Raw genomic sequence first — 20,015 nt, 5'->3', positions numbered from 1 at the left:
AGTCGCATTTTCTCCCGAAAGGCGAAGTACTGATTGCGATAGCAAATTAGTAGACAGCTAGCTATACGAAGTAGGGTTAGTAGTTTTATCGCTCGTATAAACTTCTAAACATTTGCTTACCAACTAAGTTAACAAGCATGCTGTCACGTGTGCACAAGAAAACGAACACATCTAACTTGATGACCGCAGAAACTCTCTGTGAAAACGCTAGAGTGAGGAAGCGCGGCAGCAGCAGCGAGCGAATCGACCTTCGTGCTAGCTTTCACTTCAACGCGAACTAACCGGTGGAAACACAGCGCACATGAAGCTATCAGCACTCGCACTCTTTCCCCATGCGACCGCGCCATGCAGCAGCTGCCGTGGTTGAAGCCCCCCCCTCCTTTTCCACGGTGCCTTGTGCGCGACAAAAGACGGCGCGCTTCCTCTTTGCTTTCCTCCCTGGCGTGTTTGAGATGGAGCTGTCATCGTCGGCTCTCCCTCGCACACTTTCACTTGCACATACAGTATACGGTGCGCGGCAACAGTGTTATCGCCCCTGGACTTCATACGGAACATCACAGCGACGACAACAGAAATGTACCTGGAGTGTCCATATAATTATTATCGCAATGAAAACAGATTGAAATAGTTTTAAGTTGCATCAGCCCAGAGTTTATTTCAGCTCTCTGGGTCTGCAGTGACATATGGTGACCCAGAAATTATGTTACTGCGTAGATTGGACGGCATAATTTGAGAACATTTTCCGCGATCATCATGAGTGTCGGCGCGCGAATATGTAGTTCGATCGTAGTGCCACTGGTGTTTTCCGCTTTACAGGAAAGCATGCCTCGTGCCGCCGCTCGACCCACTCTAGTAAGCTTTTTCTAGTAAGCTATAGCTACAAAGCGCACTTCTACTACTTACTTCGTGTTGGTTTATTCTGTGTTTCGTGGTGGTTTCGAAGTGCACTGCGATATTCCATTATTTTACCAAAATTCGGATTGGCCTGCTCCAAACTGCTTCTAAATGAAATTTTATCTGTTCCAAATTGCATCAAAATTAAATTACACTGCTCCAAGCTGCTCCAAAGCGACTTTGGGCAGTCCAACCCCTGGATGTGCGATGCTGACAGAGAGGGCCGACTGCTGATAGCTCGAAGTGCTTTTTTCGCCGCTCACTTAGCGTTGAGAGACGCGCAGGTCCATATTTTGAAAGCGATCTGCGAAAGAGCTAGAGTGCGGCATGTGCTGAGAGCTTCGTGAGCGCTGTGTTCTCGCCGCCTCGTTCGTGTTGAAGCGACAGGCAGCGCGAAAGTACATCGCTCGCTGCTGCAGACCCTATCTTGAAAGTGATCTGATTGTCTTACGGGAAGGACGGGTGGACGCACGGACAGTTTTCTTGTTGGGTAAGCATTGAAATGCTTACGCATTTAAAATAAAAGTGAAAGGATGAATCTTTCAGTCTTGTAACTTTGAATAACACTATGGTGAAAGTTCAAGGAATTAGGAATGAATCTGCTTCCGACAATTTCGTTGCTTGTTACATATATTAACCCTTTGCGGTCCGAAACTTTTACCCACCTGTCCCGGTCCGAAACTATTTTGCCAGTTTATAGCGCCGCGATAAAAACCACAAACTGTGGACGAAAAACTCATAGGATATTTATTTTTTCTTTTGCATTCTGCAGGCAACTCCTTTACTGATATTTGAGCAACGTGTGATACCGCTCGAAGCATTTTTCTGGGTGCAGGCCAGGGTTGTTACTGCAGGTTTTGCAGAAAAACACAGTTTCCCTCCTGCCTCCGTGTTTGTTTTTCGATCGCTACAAACAGCACAGTCTTTGCTATTTCCACCTGGGAGCTTGTAGATGAATTGGCTCCTCCCATCTAGCCTTTACTCGCACTCCTTCCGCGCAGACGGGCCCCATTTTTTGGCTATAGCCCCCACGTCACCCACCAGCTGTTGGAAGAGGTTGCGGCGGTACTGCAGGTGTCGCTGTTCTTTCTCAGCATGATTCTGCAGCTGTGTGCACCTCAAAATAAAGCTATTGACAATGGAAACCTCTAGAAGCTTTCACTAAATGTGCCACCGTAAAACGCACGCACTGAAAAAGTGTTCATGCTTCAGCGAACCGCGCGAACGTGCTGTACCGTGCGCAAGTGAGGACGCTCTGGTATCCAGAAGCCGTGCTGAACATTGTGCTGCACCCTAGTGCAAAGAGAAGTAAACTTCAACAAACAAAGTTTACTTATCCCTCAAGAGATGATGCATCGTGTTTATTGCGCGCGAACATGCTGTTCCACGTGCAAGTGAGAACGCTCTGATATTCAGAAGCCGTGCTGAACAGTGTGCTGCACCCTAGTGCAAAGAGAAGTAAACTTCAACAAACAAAGTTTATTTATCCCTCAAGAGATGGCGCATCGTGTATACAAAGAATGTGCATGAATCGCATTGAGAAAAACCGCGAAATTTAACCCCGAACACCCTTGTCGGGCGGTGCCCGACAGCGGACCGCTACGGCCATGTTGTGTTGTCGGGCCCTGCCCGACAACGGACCGCAAAGGGTTAAAGTCCGAAAGAGTGCTTGCAGTACAGCTTATAATGTGCAGATTCAGCGAGAACTGAATGGCATGCCGATGTGGGGGACAAACCAACAGCTGGTACAGTGAGGAGGTGAAAAATTGGCCAGGTGGCAACCGTAATCTATGTGCAGAATGTAAGTGGGGCCTCTTCAAGCTCTGCCAGTGCGTCATGCATACAGAGCAATGACACACCATGGGGTGCCTAATTTTCCAGTGGATATACATTACAATAGAGGCATATACTTGTATCCTATACTTTTGCACAGAACATTCAAAGATATGCTTACTTACGCTGTTGCCAAAAATTCAAAATACTAACCGTTTTTGGTATGAAGGGGCTTAACCGTAGAAGACAAGTTTACACGGACTAATTATGGATTTAAATGCAAACCAAACATGTGCTCCATGAGCGCCATATGCACTATACATTTGCAGTATTTATTCAAATAACTCCTGGCATTGATTGCACATCACATATTAATTTAATACAATCATTGGTCTTTTTCTTTCTTTCCGTTTTTTTTTTTTTTTTGCCACTTAAGATGTGTGTTTTTTTTTTTTTTTTTTCAGGAAGCAGAGATGGCATTGAAATTGCTTGAAAAAGACATCCATGAAAAGCAGGACAGCATAGTGAGCCTACGCAGGCAACTGGAGGACATCAAAGCTATTAACCTCCAAATGTTCAACAAGCTTCAGGTAAGCAAAGCTTAGGTTATTTTAAGGGATGAAGGAAGACATTATTACAAGCTGGGGCGCGATCGGAGATCTTTGTTCGTTTCGCGTTCTGTTCAGTTGCTGCGACGTCACAAAGTGGCTTTTTAGAACAGGAGGGAGAGAGCAGCCAATCAGCAAGCGATAAACCATTCCACAGCCGCAGTCACTGTTTGGATCCAATCCAATCCACAAGATGTGCCATGCGAAGCCAGTCTCGTAGCGAGCGGATGATCACTTGAACTTCACATCTCTCATCGCATTCTGCTCCTAGCAGACGACGTGCTCGTAATCAAAATGATTGACAGGAGTGTGTCGTCATTTTGACGTCGCCAAAATGACGCTCTCAACGACCGGGGAGTTCCCCACTTGCCGATTGGCTGCTCTCTCCCTCCCATTGTCACAAATTTTGCATACTGCCACTTTGTGACGTTGCAGCAACTGAACAGAACGCGAAACGAACAAAGATCTCCAATCGCACCCCTGTTCAAACTACTGCTTCTAGTACTATAAAAGTTTAATCTAGTATCTGTGTGCAATCAACAATTTCACTTCTGATTTAAATTGAACGACATGTCACCAAATATTGAGTTAAATGGCAAATGCTTTGTTCTTTAAATTTTTTTTATCTAGGATTGTGAGTCCTCACTAAAAGCAAAGACAGAGCAAGCTGCAAAGCTGGAGCAAAAGGTGGCACAATTGACTGCAAGCCTAAAAGATGCTGAGACGAAGTAAGTTGCAGCCTTTCTGTGAGAAATCAATGGGTGGCTGTGGGCTTTTTTTTTTTTTTTTTTGCTTATTTGATGCTGCTATCTGGCATCATGCCCTCGAATAACCTCTTGAGAACAGTATCTTGATAAATTTGTGTCTTCAGTCGACCGAAAAGGCACTTGTGCTTGCATTTTACTAACCATGTGATTGCTGCTTGTATACCCTGGCAGCTTTGAGTGCTGTTGACAGTATGTGCCATATATATATATATATATATATATATATATATATATATATATATATACACATCCAGTATACATGAACAGATATAGCTAGCACTTTATTTGTTTTCACTTTACTGGTAATTGCTTTGATGTTTGACCTGCGCACTGTCAAAGTTGCTTACTTGTTTTCCTGAAGTTCATGTCACTATGGGTGGCCAGCAAAATGTATTTTGTTAGCCATAGCAGAGTCCTTCAATACTTTTCTGGTCACGAAACTCCGGCCGAAGTTTCATTCAGGGACAAAAACTGCCGCTAGGATCGCCCCTGTTAGCGTGAAGGCTTCGCGGTCGGCCGGCGACGCTTGCGTGCCGGCTGTTTCTCCGTCGGCAACGCGCCTAATTTTTTCATCTGCTCTTCATTTCCACCTGTAAAAACGCGAGCGACGCGAGCGAAGTGCGCGTGTTTTTTTTTTATTCAGTTGACGCGTAGCTTAGCTGTGAAATAGAGGCAAGGCCACGCGTGTTACTGAGTCGTATATGTTGCAGCGTTCGTTCGTTGCGGTAGTCACGGCCGCTACGTTCTCGCTTTGAGAAGGCGGACATCTGGCGTTTTCGATTTTTGACTAGTCTTTGCAGTTTCCTGCATTTGAGTTAACTAGCACCAGATTTAAATCGGTATATACAGCCCTGGGCGACATGCTGCGCTGAGTAAATAGGTGTGCAAACGTACAGCACGATGGGTTAGCGCTGTGTCTGCGCGATTTTATAGCGCGCTAATAATGTAAAAAAATAATCTAGGTTTGGAAAGTGAGCGTCAACATCATGAAGAAAAACGCTCACGAAATGGAAGCAGCATAATGGGCGCGCGTAGGGGGGTAGGAGTAAATGCTACACACTTGAGCGACTTTCCTGACTGTCCACATAGGTATAGGGTGTCAACAAAAAAACTCGTACGGTCAGTGCCTGACACACTCCTCCCACCAAAACGACAAGTTAATTGATTGATTGGTTATGAGGTTTAACGCGCTGACGCTATGCAGGCAATCGGGCGCGCGCCGTAGTGTAGCTCTCCGGAATAATTTTAACCATCCAGGTATCTTTAACATGCGCGGGACTCTCTAAAACACAGGCATTTTCTCTTTTCGCCTCCATCAGAAAAGCGGCTGGGAACCCGCGTACTTGGGCTGATCATCATCAGCACAGCGCCTTAGCCCCTGAGCCACCGCGGCGGGGACACTAAAAAAAAATTTAGAAAAGAAATGCAGGCAAAGCTAGCCATGCTCCGCTTTCCAAATTCAAAATACCTGATTGGATAATCAAAATGTCGCCGCCGTGGATTTTGGTTCCGCCACACAGATGACAGTAACCTGACTGACCACTTGCTGATCGTCGCAGGCAGCTGCCAAGCGCACGCAAATGACTAGAAAACGCGCCGCGGCTGTGGTGCAAGTGTTTATTCATACAAGTTTACGGCAATAGCATGGCGGATAAAGGAAATAAACAACGTCACACAAATATGTGTCACTATCAAACACAAAACACAACAGTTGGGCTTTGCATAGCATGACAAACAGAACATCTGCTACCGACTAGGCTTGTTGCCACCACTTGCTGGGCAGTTTGCTCGCCGCGTCGCTCGTGTCAGCTTGTTTTTTTCCCTGGTGTAAAAGTGCAGGCGGCACCTCAAGAAAAAATGAACAACCTCTGCTGTGGTACCCACATAGTGCAACCTACAGCCCACACCAGCAGAAGCAATGCGGCTGTCGAGCAAAACTTGCTCAACAATGTTCGCATACACATCGGCACATGCAACTGTGTCCACAGTCAGTTCTTCAACATGTCCTTCCACAATGCGCAACAGGCTGAGGAGCTGGGATGAGGGCACTTGCAGGAATCCTCTAGACTTCTTCTGGAGTAGGTCAGTTGGCTCTCGTGTCTGGCTCTTGAGTGTTCCCACGCAGTCAGTGCAGCTTATCGTTGAAAACTTCTTTACCACATAACCGGCAAGATAATCAAGAATGCACTCTTTGGTGGAGAGCGTAACGTCAGGCACGGATGCATTGTTCACTGCCTCTCCCGGCTCCTCAAGAACGTCATCAAAGAGGACCGCCAACATGTCAACCTGCAAAATACATTCCAAGTTTCAAATCTTTCAATGTATAAGCCGAGATTCATAAATGCAAAAACACATTATGTTTCATTTGGTTATTTGGTCATTTGTGTAGTGAAACTGCTCCTGAAAAAAAAGAAACTAGACGTAATAAATAAAAGCAAGGGGCGCTTCACCTGACTGGAGGCAGGTTTTCCCTTGTCAAAGAGGCCCTGGAGCTTGAGCAACAGCTGGGGTCCATCTCCCTCGACCGAGGCCCGTTTTGGCGGTCGAACTAGGTTGTTCACAGAGAGCATCCGATAGATGAACAAAAATGTTGCACAGTCGGCTGCCCTCCATCACCAGCAACATGCCTGACGATGCCGAAAAACCTCTAGAAAGAAAACATCAATTTATCGCAACAATGAGAAATTCATAGCACATTTATACACATAAAAGTAATCATGTTTACCTCTAGAGGATCTTGTCCGAAGTTCCCAACGAGAACGTAACGAAATCCAGACAACAGCAAGTTCTCGATGAGTGCAACTGAGCTATGCAGTGTCAGTCTGAGGGCTCCACATGTCTGCTTACTCAGAAAGCAGACTTGCCTCTCGGTCGGTAATGTCTTGATGTATTTCTCCCAGTTGTCCAGCCATGCAATGCTGTCCTTCAACACCTGGAATAAAATTATGCTTCATCTATAGTACACGAAGAACACTTCATAACACATGTAATAATCTCACAGCAATGTGTTGTGCTTCGTTGAATCGAACATGGTCTGGCCTGCGAGAGTTCAGGCAGTCGAACAGCTTGTTCAATGTTCTTGTGAATTGCGATGTTGCAGCCGACCCATGGAGCTTCTTGCAGTCTTCCTGCTCGCTATAAAACTCCATGGCCGAAGCAGTACTCTCACTGAACAGCTGTAAAATGTGTGGAAAAGAAGGGTTTTAAGTTTACTTCCCAAAATGTTTGAGCAGATGTTTTTGAAATACACTTTGCACTGAGCATAGCTGCGTGCATGACTTGCCTGGACAGCCAACTTCACGCTCATCTTTTGGAACGCGTTGGGGAAAATATGGGCTTTCGTTAACTTCGGTACAGCCCGGAGTCCAGCCTGTCCTTCTTCATAGTCCAGTAAGTCCTTGTAGTGACAGTGGAACACCTCCTGTCCTTGAGGGAGCTGCAACATAAGGACAAGTGACATTTTTTTTTAAAACTGAATAGTTTATGCATATATTCATATGCAACTTTTTTTTACTTACCAAAAACTTGCCCACTTTCAGCAAGTTGTTTCTGATGCACTTAAATATGTGCGGTGGATCAATTACCACGTGGACTTGCTTTGAGGGCTCACATGGGTTTTCGAAACACGTTTGAAGCTTGTGCATGTCCCCGTTGACACCTTGAGAGAAAACAGTTTAATAGTACACTTGTTTTTCTACTACATCACTAACCACAGCTAAATAAAATTTGAAAAGACGTACCCAGAGATCTCAAGGCTGATTGGTTTGATGTGGAGTTGTCGCACGTCACTGCGTCAACAACAACACCAGCGTTTGTAAGGTGAACAATGCACTGCAAAAGGAGCTTCGCCACGATTGATCCTGGGGCAGCACCAGAAGCACAAAATGTGCCCACGGTTTGCGACCACCCTCCTAGAAAAGGCCGAAACAGAAAGACCAGCACGTGGTCGCCGTCTTTGCTATGGTCACCTGGTCGTGTGTGTTCGGCGAAATCCACCTTGCCCAGCAGTGCCATGTCCGACTCGCGAATGTGAACGCTTTTTCTAACGCTCATTTCATCGAACATGAGCACCCCTGGAAAGTTTTGGGTAGGTTAACATCTTGTCTCAATTGCGCTGCTGAATATAATACAATTATAAAAATGAGTACTGCTTCTTACCTCGACGCTCTCTTTCTGGAACTGATTTTAGCTTTTCACACAGAACCGTGAACAAAGTGCTGTCGAAGCCAAAATCAGCTTTCAGATTTCTGAGGTAGCCATAGAGGGTGCGGGGATTTGGAAGGGGCAGAAATTCATTTTCGTGAAGAAAAGTGTAGACTGCTGTTGACTTTATCTTTAGCAGCAAGCAGTCATAAATCCACTCCTTTTTGTACCTGGAGAGAATGAATTGCATATTTGTTTTCCACAATGAGCTTGTTGGAAACTATTCATGCAAAGCAAAAAATAATGAGAATGGTGTTATAAAAACTGAAGACAGTATATTTGCCCAAACAAACCTGCAATTTTTCCCGAAATTAGAAATAACACTACACAAAACAAAACGGCCAAACCAATGTCTGCCTCAATAGCATATTGTTTTGCGGTACAACAGATACAAATACATGATGAATAAATGAAGGTTACACCTTGAGATAACATTTTGAAACGCAAAAGGGGCAATCCAATAGCAATGTTACTGTGTGATGGGGTATTTGGAACTTACCGCGCAGCTGTTGCAGACTTCGCGTTGGCTTTCATGAGCCAGTGGTCAAAAATGAGCTTCTCGCGAGCCGAAAGCTTCTGAACGTCTTGGTGCGATCTTCTGCTCCTATTCGCTTGCGCCGTCAATTTCGCAATCTTCACTTGGCACAAACGAAGTTGCTGCTTAGTGCTTCGAAGCTGGTCTTTAACTGCGTGGAGCTCTGAGATGGAGCAGACATTTCCCTCTGTCTGGCATGCCGTCTCTGTGCAGCTTCCAGTGTTTATCGCTCCACCTGTCAAACGAATAAATATGGATCAATATAATGCGACATCACGCAGCACACAGGCAGAGTCCTTCACTCTGACACAGGCAATACAGGCTCTCAACATAGTGAAACAAGAAAACAAGGCAACGCGAATGGAGGCTTACCATCATCTCCGGCTGCTTCAGGATCGCAGGGCTCTGTGCTGGAGCTCACAGAAGCTGCAGTGCCATCGTTGTTCGGCGACGAAACGCGACGACGTTTTGCAGGCGGATTTTCTCGCTGTGAGCGCGACCGTGGCTTGGGCTTCGTAAGATACGCCGGCAGGTTTTCAAATATCCGGGGTATGGCACCGACGCGGAGCTTAGGCTTCTCGCGCTGCAGAAGCACAGATTGTCCACTTATTCTGAACTCATCGGCTCGAATAATGTCCGTGGTGTCGAAATGTTTCTCGCACACACGAACGGCCTTCGACTCGAAGTTGAAAGCGCCCGTCTCCTGTCGTGGAATGGCTCGCTTCCACCTGTCGCGTTGTTCGCGGTCGCTTGGGAGGCAGAACAGCGAAGCTTTTTCCGTACAACTCCGATAGCCAGAGCGGCAACCAGGTACGCAGCACGTCAGAGGCATGGTAGTTCACATATATTGCCGTCCGTGATGAGTGTAGAAAGCTATACCACACAACAAACAAACCAGTAGGCTCGCGCTCCAACGCACTGCAAATGCGGCCGCCGCCGTCCAAGCCGCCTTCACCAGACTCGTAGCGCCACCGCGCGGGAGCTTTGGTCCCCATATGAAGCTCTCCCATAGCGTTACGGAGAAGTTTCGTGACCAGAAAAGTATTGAAGGACTCTGGCCATAGTGATATGGAGTCCCTTGTGTACTGTTCACTTGGTGATCCATATTGTGCCTGTTTAAAAAAACAAAATAAAAAAAAAACTTCAAGGCGCTAGCACATGGTATAGAAAATGCACTATGATGGTAGCAGCTTTATCACATGTCGTCTGTGCCTCAAGTGGTGGTGCAATCGTTGCAGTTGACAGCTGGGTGATCGTTCAATGACAGTAGCTGCTGTGAATGTTTGTATTACTTGTTTAGCTGGTTGGCACTTTGTACAGTGTGTAAAGGTTTGCCTTGTTTTATTGTTCGTCCTTTCCATGACAGTGTTTCTTTTTGTCTCTAGTTTGCAATTTTATTCTTGTTTCCCTCATTCATGAAGAGTATAAGTTATAATGTAAATTTGTTGCTGTCATTGTCATGTATGAGTGCTGTGCATACAATTCTAGCTTCGATGCAAACGTGAATGTAGGTTCTGTTCAATGTAGTAGATAACAGTGCAAATCTACTGCTTTTGTTTCATATGTAAAAAAGAGCCATTTTTATTTCCTGCTGAATGTGTGAATGAAATTTGACCAAGAACATTATGTATGTATGTATGTATGTGAGGTGTGCTAACAGCATCAGAACAAGAAATGTTTCAAAATGTGTGTCTGCTAAAACTGTGTGTGTACAAGTTCTGCACTTTCCTGGTTTCTGAAGTATCCATTTGCTGCAGTGGATGTTTCTACTGTACATAGGAAAAGCCAATAAACAAAGCTGCATTGCGCTTCTGTGTGCTTTGCTCTGAAAACCAGCATGGCACCTGTCAGCAGCTTATATCCATGCACAAATTCTGAGTTAACGAGGAATTACCTAAAAAGCAAGAAGTTTTGATCTCCTAAGCTATGCTTAATGTAACATGTTATTGTTCATATTAATTCTTAATGCTTTGAGGAGAGCCAGTGTTATCAATAAGTAATTTTGCTTAAGGTGACCCTGGAGCTTTTATTTTCCCCCATTTGTTTGTGGGGGCGTTTAAAGTCAGATTACACGGTCACTGCCCTTGACGGCTTACACTGCTGTCAGAGCTGGTACTATATTGCATGATCATCTGCATGCAAGATCCTTAAATAAAGACCACAAACTCAGCATCCTGTTAGTAAGGGGGGGGGGGGGGGGGGCACATAGGTGCTTATCTGAAACCTTGAAGCACAAGCCAATCCCTGCCACATTTTCGAATTTTTCTCCTTGGATGACTTGCTTTCGGAATGTGGCAAGTGATCATGCCAGGCCCAAGGTTCAATCTAGATGGAGAGCTTATGCCACTTGTGAAAATCTCATATTAGTGCAATAATTAGTGTGAAATTACATAGATAGGCCAGACAATACAGACTGCCAGAACAAATGAGCACTTGATCATGCAGCTTCCTTTGACTGCGTCTCATGCAGTACATTGCCCAGTCATGGAGCATTGGAATTGTACTGCAACAGTAATGTGGCTCTCCCACTAAATTACATGATTTTATACTGAGCAGGAAGTACAGTTACATGCCACTGAGCATTGTGACATCGTTCTTAGTTCAAATGCACATTTCTACAACATGGCAGACAGAATAGTTCAGGTTCCAGTTTGAGGTTGCTCTGGTCACTTCACAAGCACAATGTAGACATTTAATTCATATAAATTAAAGAACAGAAATTGTTGCCATTTCTAGACAAGAAACAGTTTGTCTATGTATGTGCTAGAACTCGATACAATAAATAACCAGTATTAAAGCTCCTTCCAAGTGACGTATAGTCAAACCCATTTATAGCACACAATAATTCCACAAAAAGCAGTCATTATAATCAGTAGTTCATCATATCTGGGCCAACTGCTAAAAAGACAAGAAAAGCAAACAGAATAAAGCTTGTTGTAATAAGTCACTTTATTGGAAGAACTGAGTGAAGGCTGCTTCCTTCCATGCTGCAGTGCCTTGCTCTTGCTTGGATTGCTGAAAAGGTTCACATACTCCGCTATAAAGTTAAAGGGGAACACGCAAGCTTGTGCTATTAGGCATTCACATCTGTCACCGACACCTTGTTTCACCCTGCATCAGCAAAACAAAGCGCAGACTGGTTTGTGAACTCGAAAGCTTGCCCTGTCGGGTGACACAACAGTTTTTCAGCCCTTGTGTCAGCAAATGGGCTGGCAGACATGCATTCAGTTGTCAGGTAGCCTGCGCTGTACTGAGTCATGTTGCCATCTCCGCATGCTTGCATGTCAGCTGCTTGACCAGCTGCGACCATTGGTCCTTATATACGCAGCGTAAGCCCCTCCCCTCTGTTGCGTTGTCAGAGTCTGCAACTGATGTGGCCTGGATGTAAGCAATACGGCTTGCATGGGCAGGAGAGTGTTTTTAGTAAAGATTGGAAGTAGGCTAGTTCATAATCCATAATTATGTGGCTTGAGGGACAGGAGAGGAGAGATACAGATTATTTATTTTATTACCTACAGCATCTGAAGGCATTACAGTGGGGCAACGTTTTTACTGTCAGTACCAACTTCCAACTAAGTTTTGTGAAGGTAAAACAGTTAGCATGGTTACATAACACATGCACACAAAAAGCAAGCAAGCAATATAGCAACTTCATTCACAACAAAGCACTACTGCACTGCACATGTAGCATCTTGATTTAGGAAGAATAATTCCTTTTGAAGTAGATCAACCCACAGCACACTGACATACTGATTGTGCCATACCTCGTCTTACTCTCGTAAATTGTCACACAATCAAAAAACACTTGGATCGAAAGTGGATGTGAATGTGCTGTTTTCAGGTTTAAAAATTTCTCAAGACTGCGCTCTAACAAATCCTGTAGAAATATATAAGAGCAGTGCAAAGTGAAGCATTAAAAACAGTATGTCCCATGCGTTAAAGGGGTGTGTATACTGTATTACCTTATCATGTGTGATACATTGGTCAGACAAGTCATTGCTTGAATATCAGCTACACGAGCACATGAACAATGTTAGCAATGTCTTGATAATCACTTGTGGTAGCTGGTGTCACATGTGCATCTGTAGGCAGAGGTTTTACTGGTGTATGGCAATTCACAAATCTCAAAGTGCAAACAATCAATGTGTCAGCATGCCATCATTCGTCTACTTCAAGAGGAGCAGTCATTCCTAGGTCTGGGTGCAATTCAGTAGTGCTTTGTTGTGCATGCTGTAATGGTTGCTATCTTGCATGCTTAGTCTTTTTATTTTCTGTTCTCTGTATTCTGTTAAATCAGGTGGAGCAATTTTAAGTTATCTTCAAGGCACAGTGCCTTTAAGCCATTTAAAATTGCTCTATTGCTAAACATTGGCACAACATGTTTACAAACTTCTGGCTTATCGTTACAAGTACATCGATTGTCTCCTTCTTGAAGTCTGCACTAATTGCTAAGGTTTTTAGATAATCCTTTGTCTGGTGTTATCCTACAAAAGGCCATTTAGTCTGAGGGTAGGTCTGAAGGTTGTGAGCCATGGTGCCTAAATTTATAAGGCATACACATTCCTAGTCACAAGTACAGTGAAACCTAGATATAACAGGGTTACCTGCAGTTGAAAACATTGTTCAACCAAATTTTTGTAAGCATGAGCTTTTTATGTTGACGCAGTAAAAAAAAAGAATGTGAAGGCTTTGCAAACACATCTGGTGACTAAACGTGTCTGTAAGCATTTAGGAACAAAGTTTTGTAAAAGTACAGGCAATGATTGCACAATCAATCCCACCGATTACAATTTTGTATGTTGCTAGTTAAATACATGGCACTGGGCCATTATTTCCACCGCTGGTGCCCTTGTAAACAGTGCCATTAGTTGGCCAACCTGGAATGTCATGCTAGCAAACTACTTAGTAGCATATGATCTCTGTAAAAATTTTGGTACTGGACATATCCGCTGGTTAACCTCCCCGTTTTTGTGTTTATCTCTCTCTCTGTCGAATGCTTCATAAACAGTTAGTTACTCCATGTGGCCGAGCTGTACATGAGCACAATTCAGTAGCTCTGGGTATTGTTCATATAGCGTTGGATTTTGTTCATATGTGCAATATTAAGTACCCAATGTAAAAAAAAAAAAAAGAAAAAAATCTGCTTGTTTTTTGTTAATCATGCTACCGTGACGGACGCCTATAGAAATCACTAGATACCAACGCAGTTCCCGGGGTGAAAACGGCCCTCGATTGCTAGTCCTAACGCTAGGACTTTAGGCGTAGCGTTGGGACTAGCAAACGTTGACTGTTTTCTAGTAATGCACGAACTGGTTGCAACATTACTACGCACAAACTAAATTACACAGCCATACATGGCAAGCATAGTTAAAGTTGAGCTAGTTGGTAGGGATTCACGTTAGAATAAAAATGTCGCAGTTTCACCCGAAAGGCGCAGCATCGATTATGATGGCAAATTATTAGACAGCTATATGAAGTAAAAATAGGTTTATCGGCCATACAGCCTGTAAACATGCATTTACTGACTAAATTAACGAGCATGGTGTCACGCGCGCACAGGCAAACATGAACAAGGCTCACTCGATGACCGTGGCCACTCTCTGCCAATACGCTGGCGTGAGGAAGAGCGGCAGCATCAGCAAGCGAATTTCCCTTCATGCTGCCTCTTGCTTGAGCATGAACTAAGCGACGAGAACATAGCGCTTACGGAGCCATCAGCCCTTAGCGGAAGCCATTAGACCTTGTACCCACTGCAGATGGCTTTCAAGATAGGGCCCGCGCGGCCGTGCTATATGCAGTCGCCACAAGAGTAGAACGCCTCATGCTGCCTTGTGCGTGCGCGATAGAAGAAGGCACGCTTGGCTCCCCGCCTTCCTCCCTTGCGCGCGTGAGATCGAGTTACCATCCTTCTCGGCTCACACTTGCACGCTTTCACTCGCACCCACAGCATACGCGCGCAGCCACGATGTTATCGCACTTGGACTTTATACGGAACATCAAGGCGTTGGCGGAAATGCACCTGGAGTGTCCATATAATTGATATCGCAATGAAAAGTTAGGCGTATCAGCAGGCGTATGACGTTAACCGCAGAAACATGTCTGAGCTTTCATTGCACTGTCGCTATTATAAATGCTCTAAAAAATTTGATGACGATACAATTTTATTCAGACAATAATAGTGGAATTGGGTGTGTTAGCCAGCCTTCGATTATCTTGCATAAATATGAAATATCCTGTCTAAACCGTAGTCTTTCGCGTAGGCCCAAGCGAGTTCCTGATTGACGGTTAGCGCTGCCTCTAGTGAACACGCTCAGATAGCTCTGACAGGTAGCGTTGTCATTCCCAAGTATGCGCAGATAAGTTTTGTGTCTACCTTCTTTCCAGTCACTGTGCAACCTTTCAATTGATAGTCGGTGTTTGCGTTGTCCGTTTCCCTCTCCTTGTGTCCGTGTCTGCACGCCTAACTTTTTTCTAACATGAAGCGTAGTTGCATGCTTGCCCTGCTGTGTTTATATCTGGATTTTGTTTTAGAACATTGACAAGCGCTGTTGCCGCGGGTTGGGACACGCTGCATTCTGGCGTGACGCGTTTTCTTGCGCTAGAAACATACTGTGCAGTCCGAGATTATTATTAATTGCTTCGTACCAAGCAAACCATCACGATTAAATACATCCTGTCGCGCCATAAACACCAGAGGTCTCCTGCTCGCCCTACGGCAACACTGCTTTCGTTGTGCCTCTCTGCTCTGGTAAAACATGGAAACTTCGGATTTGCAAAATTTTCCATCCAACGAAGTTTTTAGCTTCGCTGTTAACTTAAAATGAGGTTTAACTGTATACTGCATAATGAAGTCTGAAATTATCGTGTATTGAACGCAGAACCTGCCATGCTTACACCATGTAAACCTGTGTAATGGCCTTTTCAAATCATTTGCTGAAACAGAAGCATACAAAACGCAAGAACATAGGAACTAAAAAAAATTAAAGGATCCCAGTTTTATAATTATTTTTACTTATTTTTATTAACTTTGTCACGCTCATTATTGCTATTGATCGAGGCACCACTATAATTGAGCATCATGTCAACTTCCAACCCGCACTGTGTCTTACATGCGACAATGCCGTTTATCACTCAACCAACTATACACGGCGGTAACCTGGCAATCCCAGCACTGTGTTGATGAGAATGTCCGATGATGATGATGATGTGCGATGCAAAACCGGAGCGTTTGGTTCGACGACCGGCCATTGTGCTTGCCATGATCGACCCCGCTGAGTCTTGATTTTGTTTTACAGGCACAGGTTCGTCAAATAAATTGTTTGTTCCGTTAGGTTAATAGTAAATTGTCTGCTTGTATCTCTGAAGCCACTTCCATGTTACAGTAAAGTGAGTTTCAAGCTACATAGCTGCTTTAAAAAAATTGCCATATCGTCCCAAAAGCAACACCTGTCATCTGGCAGGCGTCGTAGGGCCGGGCTCCAAGATAATTTTGACCACCTGAGAGCCAAGCTATCAGGTATTGCCTGGGATATAATTGGCCTTAGTGAGGTGAGAAGAACTGGTGAGGCTTATACAGTGCTGACTAATGGCCACGTCCTCTGCTACAGAGGTCTTCCAGATAGGAGAGAATTCGGAGGAGGATTTTTAGTTCATAAGGACATAGTGGGCAACATTGATGAATTCTACAGCATTAATGAGAGGTTAGCAGTTGTAATTAATCTGAATAGGAGGTGTAGAATGAAGGTTGTACAAGCCTACGCCCCAACCTTCAGTCACGATGATAAAGAAATAGAACAGTTTTATGAAGATTTTGAATTAGCAATGAGAAAGGTGCAAACTCAGTATACTGTAGTCATGGGCGACTTCAATCCAAAAGTGGGGAAAATGCAGGCTGGTGAGCAAGCAATTGGCAACTACGGCATCGATTCTAGGAACACTAGAGGAGAGATGTTGGTAGAATTTGCGGAAAAGAATAGGCTCCGAATAATGAATACCTTCTTCAGGAAGCGCAGCAACAGGAAGTGGACCTGGAAAAGCCCTAATGGAGAAACAAGGAATGAAATTGTTTTCATACTCTCTGATGATCCCAGCATAGTGTAGGATGTAGAAGTGTTAGGTAGGGTAAAGTGCAGTGACCATAGGTCTAGGATTTCTCTCAATTTGAAGAAAGAAAGAATAAAATTAGTCAAGAAGAAACAGGCCAACCTAGATGCAGTAAGGGTAAAAGCAGACCAATTCAGGCTGGTGCTCGCAAACAAATATGCAGCTTTAGAACAGGAAAATAAAGAAAACATAGAGGTAATGAAACCGTAACTAGGTTGATCTCAGAAGCAACAATTGAAGTGGGTGGTAGGGCACCAAGGCAACCAGTAGGTAAGCTCTCCCAAGTAACAAAGGACCTAATAAAGAAACGGCAAAACATGAAAGTCTCAAACTCGAGAGTTCAGATAGAATTCGCTGAACTGTCAAAACTGATCAACAAGAAGAAAGTAAGGGATATCAGAAATTATAACGTGGAAAAGATTGAGGAAGCAGTAAAATATGGATGCAGTATGAAGTCAGTGAGAAGAAAACTTGTCATAGGACAAGGAAAAATGTATGCACTGAAAGATAAGCAGGGCAATATCATCAGCAATTTCGTTGACATAGTAAAAGCAGTGGAAGAATTCTATACTGACCTGTACAGTTCCCAGAGCAGCCAAGCTACTTTCATTCGAAGTAGTGACGAACACGATACAGAGGCTCCTTCTATAACTAGCGATGAAGTTAGAAGGGCCTTAAAAGACATGACCAGGGGAAGAGCTGCTGGAGAAGATGGAATAACAGTCGATTTAATCAAGGATGGAGAAGACATCATACTTGAAAAGCTTGCGGCCCTTTATACGCAATGCCTCATGACTTCAAGCATACCAGAAAGCTGGAAGAACGCTAACATTACACTCATCCAGAAGAAGGGAGAAGTTAAAGAATTGAAGAATTATAGACCCATTAGCTTGCTCTCAGTATTGTATAAAATATTCACCAAGGTAATTTCATATAGAATCAGGGCAACACTTGACTTCAGCCAACCAAGAGAACAGGCTGGCTTCAGGAAGGGATATTATGAAAAAGCATTCGATTCAGTAGAGATACCAGCAGTCATAGAGGCATTACGTAACCAAAGAGTGCAGGATGCATACGTGAATATATTGGCAAATATCTGCAAGGATTGCACAGCAACCTTAGTTCTCCACGAAAAAAGTAGAAAGTTACCTTTCAAGAAAGGGGTCAGGCAAAGAGACGCAATCTCTCCAATGCTATTCACTGCATGCTTCGAAGTATTATTCAAGCTCTCAGACTGGGAAGGCTTAGGAGTGAGAATCAACGGCGAATATCTCAGCAACCTTCAATTTGCAGATGAGATTGTCCTATTGAGCAACAATGGGGACGAATTACAGCAAATGATTGAGGACCTTAACCGAGAAAGTGCAAGAGGGGAGTTGAAGATTAATATGCAGAAGACAAAGATAATGTTCAATAGCCTGGCAAGGAAACAAGAATTCAGGATCGCCAGTCAGCCTCTAGAGTCTTTAAAGGAGTACGTTTATCTAGGTCAATTACTCACAGGGGACCCTGATCATGACAAAAAAATTTATAGAAGGATAAAATTGGGCTGGAGTGCATATGGCAGGCATTACCAAATCCTGACTGGGAGATTACCACTGTCGTTGAAAAGAAAAGTGTACAATCATTGCATTCTAGCAGTGCTAACATATGGGGCAGAAACTTGGAGGTTAACAAAGAAGCTCGAGAACAAGTTAAGGACCGCACAAAGAGCGATGCAACGAAAAATGTTGGGCGAAACGTTAAGAGACCGGAAGAGAGTGGTGTGGATCGGAGAACAAATGGGGATAGCCTATATTTTAGTCTACATTAAGTGGAAAACGTGGAGCTGGGCAGGCCATGTAATGCGTAGGATGGATAACCGGTGGACCATTAGAGTTGCAGAATGGATACCAAGAGAAGGGAAGCGCAGTCGAGGATGGCAGAAAACTAGGTGGAGTGATGAAGTTAGGAAATTCGCAGGCGCAAGTTGAAATCAGCTAGTGCAAGACAGGGGTAATTGGAGATCGCAGGAAGAGGCCTTCGTCCTGCAGTGGACATAAATATAGGCTGATGATGATGAGGGTCTTTAATGTCCACTGATATCATAATAGTATATTAAACTACATGATCATTTTAGGGTTCCTTCCATCTTGGAATACGGCCAAGCCAGGGCCGGGAAACGAATTTGCAGCCTCGCGCAGAGCAGCAAACACCTTTTTACCGGCAGACACTGCTGCCGTAAAAGATCCGAACAAAAACTGCAGAGAAAACTACGCAAACCGCCCTAGTACAGCTGTAGTGTCTATAGCCGTGTGGACACAAAGCAAGTATAAACTTCACAAACACATAAATAAACTTTTAATTATAGGATAGCGATTTTGACGAGTTGATAGTTCAGGACGGTGGATGCAGCGCAAAGTGCTGAAGTGCAATGATATATGGTTGTGGTTAACAGAAGTACAAACACAGGTGCTGACGATACCAACTGAATTTTATTGCTCAGAGAACCTATACGGGGGTGATACGCGCAGAAACGTATTTTGGTTTTCGCCACGGACTCGTACTATGGCTGACAAATGATCGCATATACATTGCCTACTCTTTTAAACCACCAGCATTGTTTTCTATAGTGCTGCTACTGCTAAGTTTTGATTTTGTACTGCGAAGTATCTCTCCAAGTTTTGATCAATTTTGATGTCATGCAGAAAAGTAAAGTATTTCCTTTTTAGTGTTTCCTTTTTAGTGGTATTTTCTAGACACTCAGTATTATATATGGTATTATATGGTAGTACATGTATAGCATGTACAAAATGCCGGGGGCACAGACTAAAGCCCCAAAGGCTTGACGGGGTCTGTACCGAATAATTGCACTTTGACAGAGACAAAAGGAAATGTTCGTATGCGACAAGCATACAATGACAAACCTATACATGTGAAATATGTATATATATGAAATATGTATTTCGCATGTATAGGTTTGTCATTGTATGCTTGTCGCATACGAACATTTCCTTTTGTCCCTGTCAAAGTGCAATTATTGGGTACAGACCCCGTCAAGCCTTTGGGGCTTTTAGTCTGTGCTCCCGGCATTTTGTGCATGCTATACATGTACTACCATATTGCCGAAATAAATCATTTTGAAGTTTTCTG

At 44.0% G+C, this 20,015-nt stretch overlaps 1 protein-coding gene across 4 annotated transcripts in view; it reads left to right on the top strand.

The window, feature by feature from the left end:
* Positions 1 to 20,015, top strand: part of LOC119436257 (RUN and FYVE domain-containing protein 2-like) — a 105,014-nt gene that overhangs the window by 58,680 nt on the left and 26,319 nt on the right. For all 4 annotated transcript variants that reach the window (XM_037703050.2, XM_037703051.2, XM_049656545.1 and 1 more), the window contains 2 exons: positions 3,132 to 3,257; positions 3,906 to 4,003. In XM_037703050.2, coding sequence (XP_037558978.1) covers positions 3,132 to 3,257; positions 3,906 to 4,003 — 224 coding nt within the window. The remainder of the gene's footprint in view (positions 1 to 3,131; positions 3,258 to 3,905; positions 4,004 to 20,015) is intronic.

The sequence above is a fragment of the Dermacentor silvarum genome, chromosome 1, assembly GCF_013339745.2.
Source record: "Dermacentor silvarum isolate Dsil-2018 chromosome 1, BIME_Dsil_1.4, whole genome shotgun sequence".
Taxonomy (NCBI): domain Eukaryota; kingdom Metazoa; phylum Arthropoda; class Arachnida; order Ixodida; family Ixodidae; genus Dermacentor; species Dermacentor silvarum.
The sequence above is the reverse complement of the archived record's forward strand: the minus strand, read 5'-3'. Positions and strand labels throughout refer to the sequence as shown.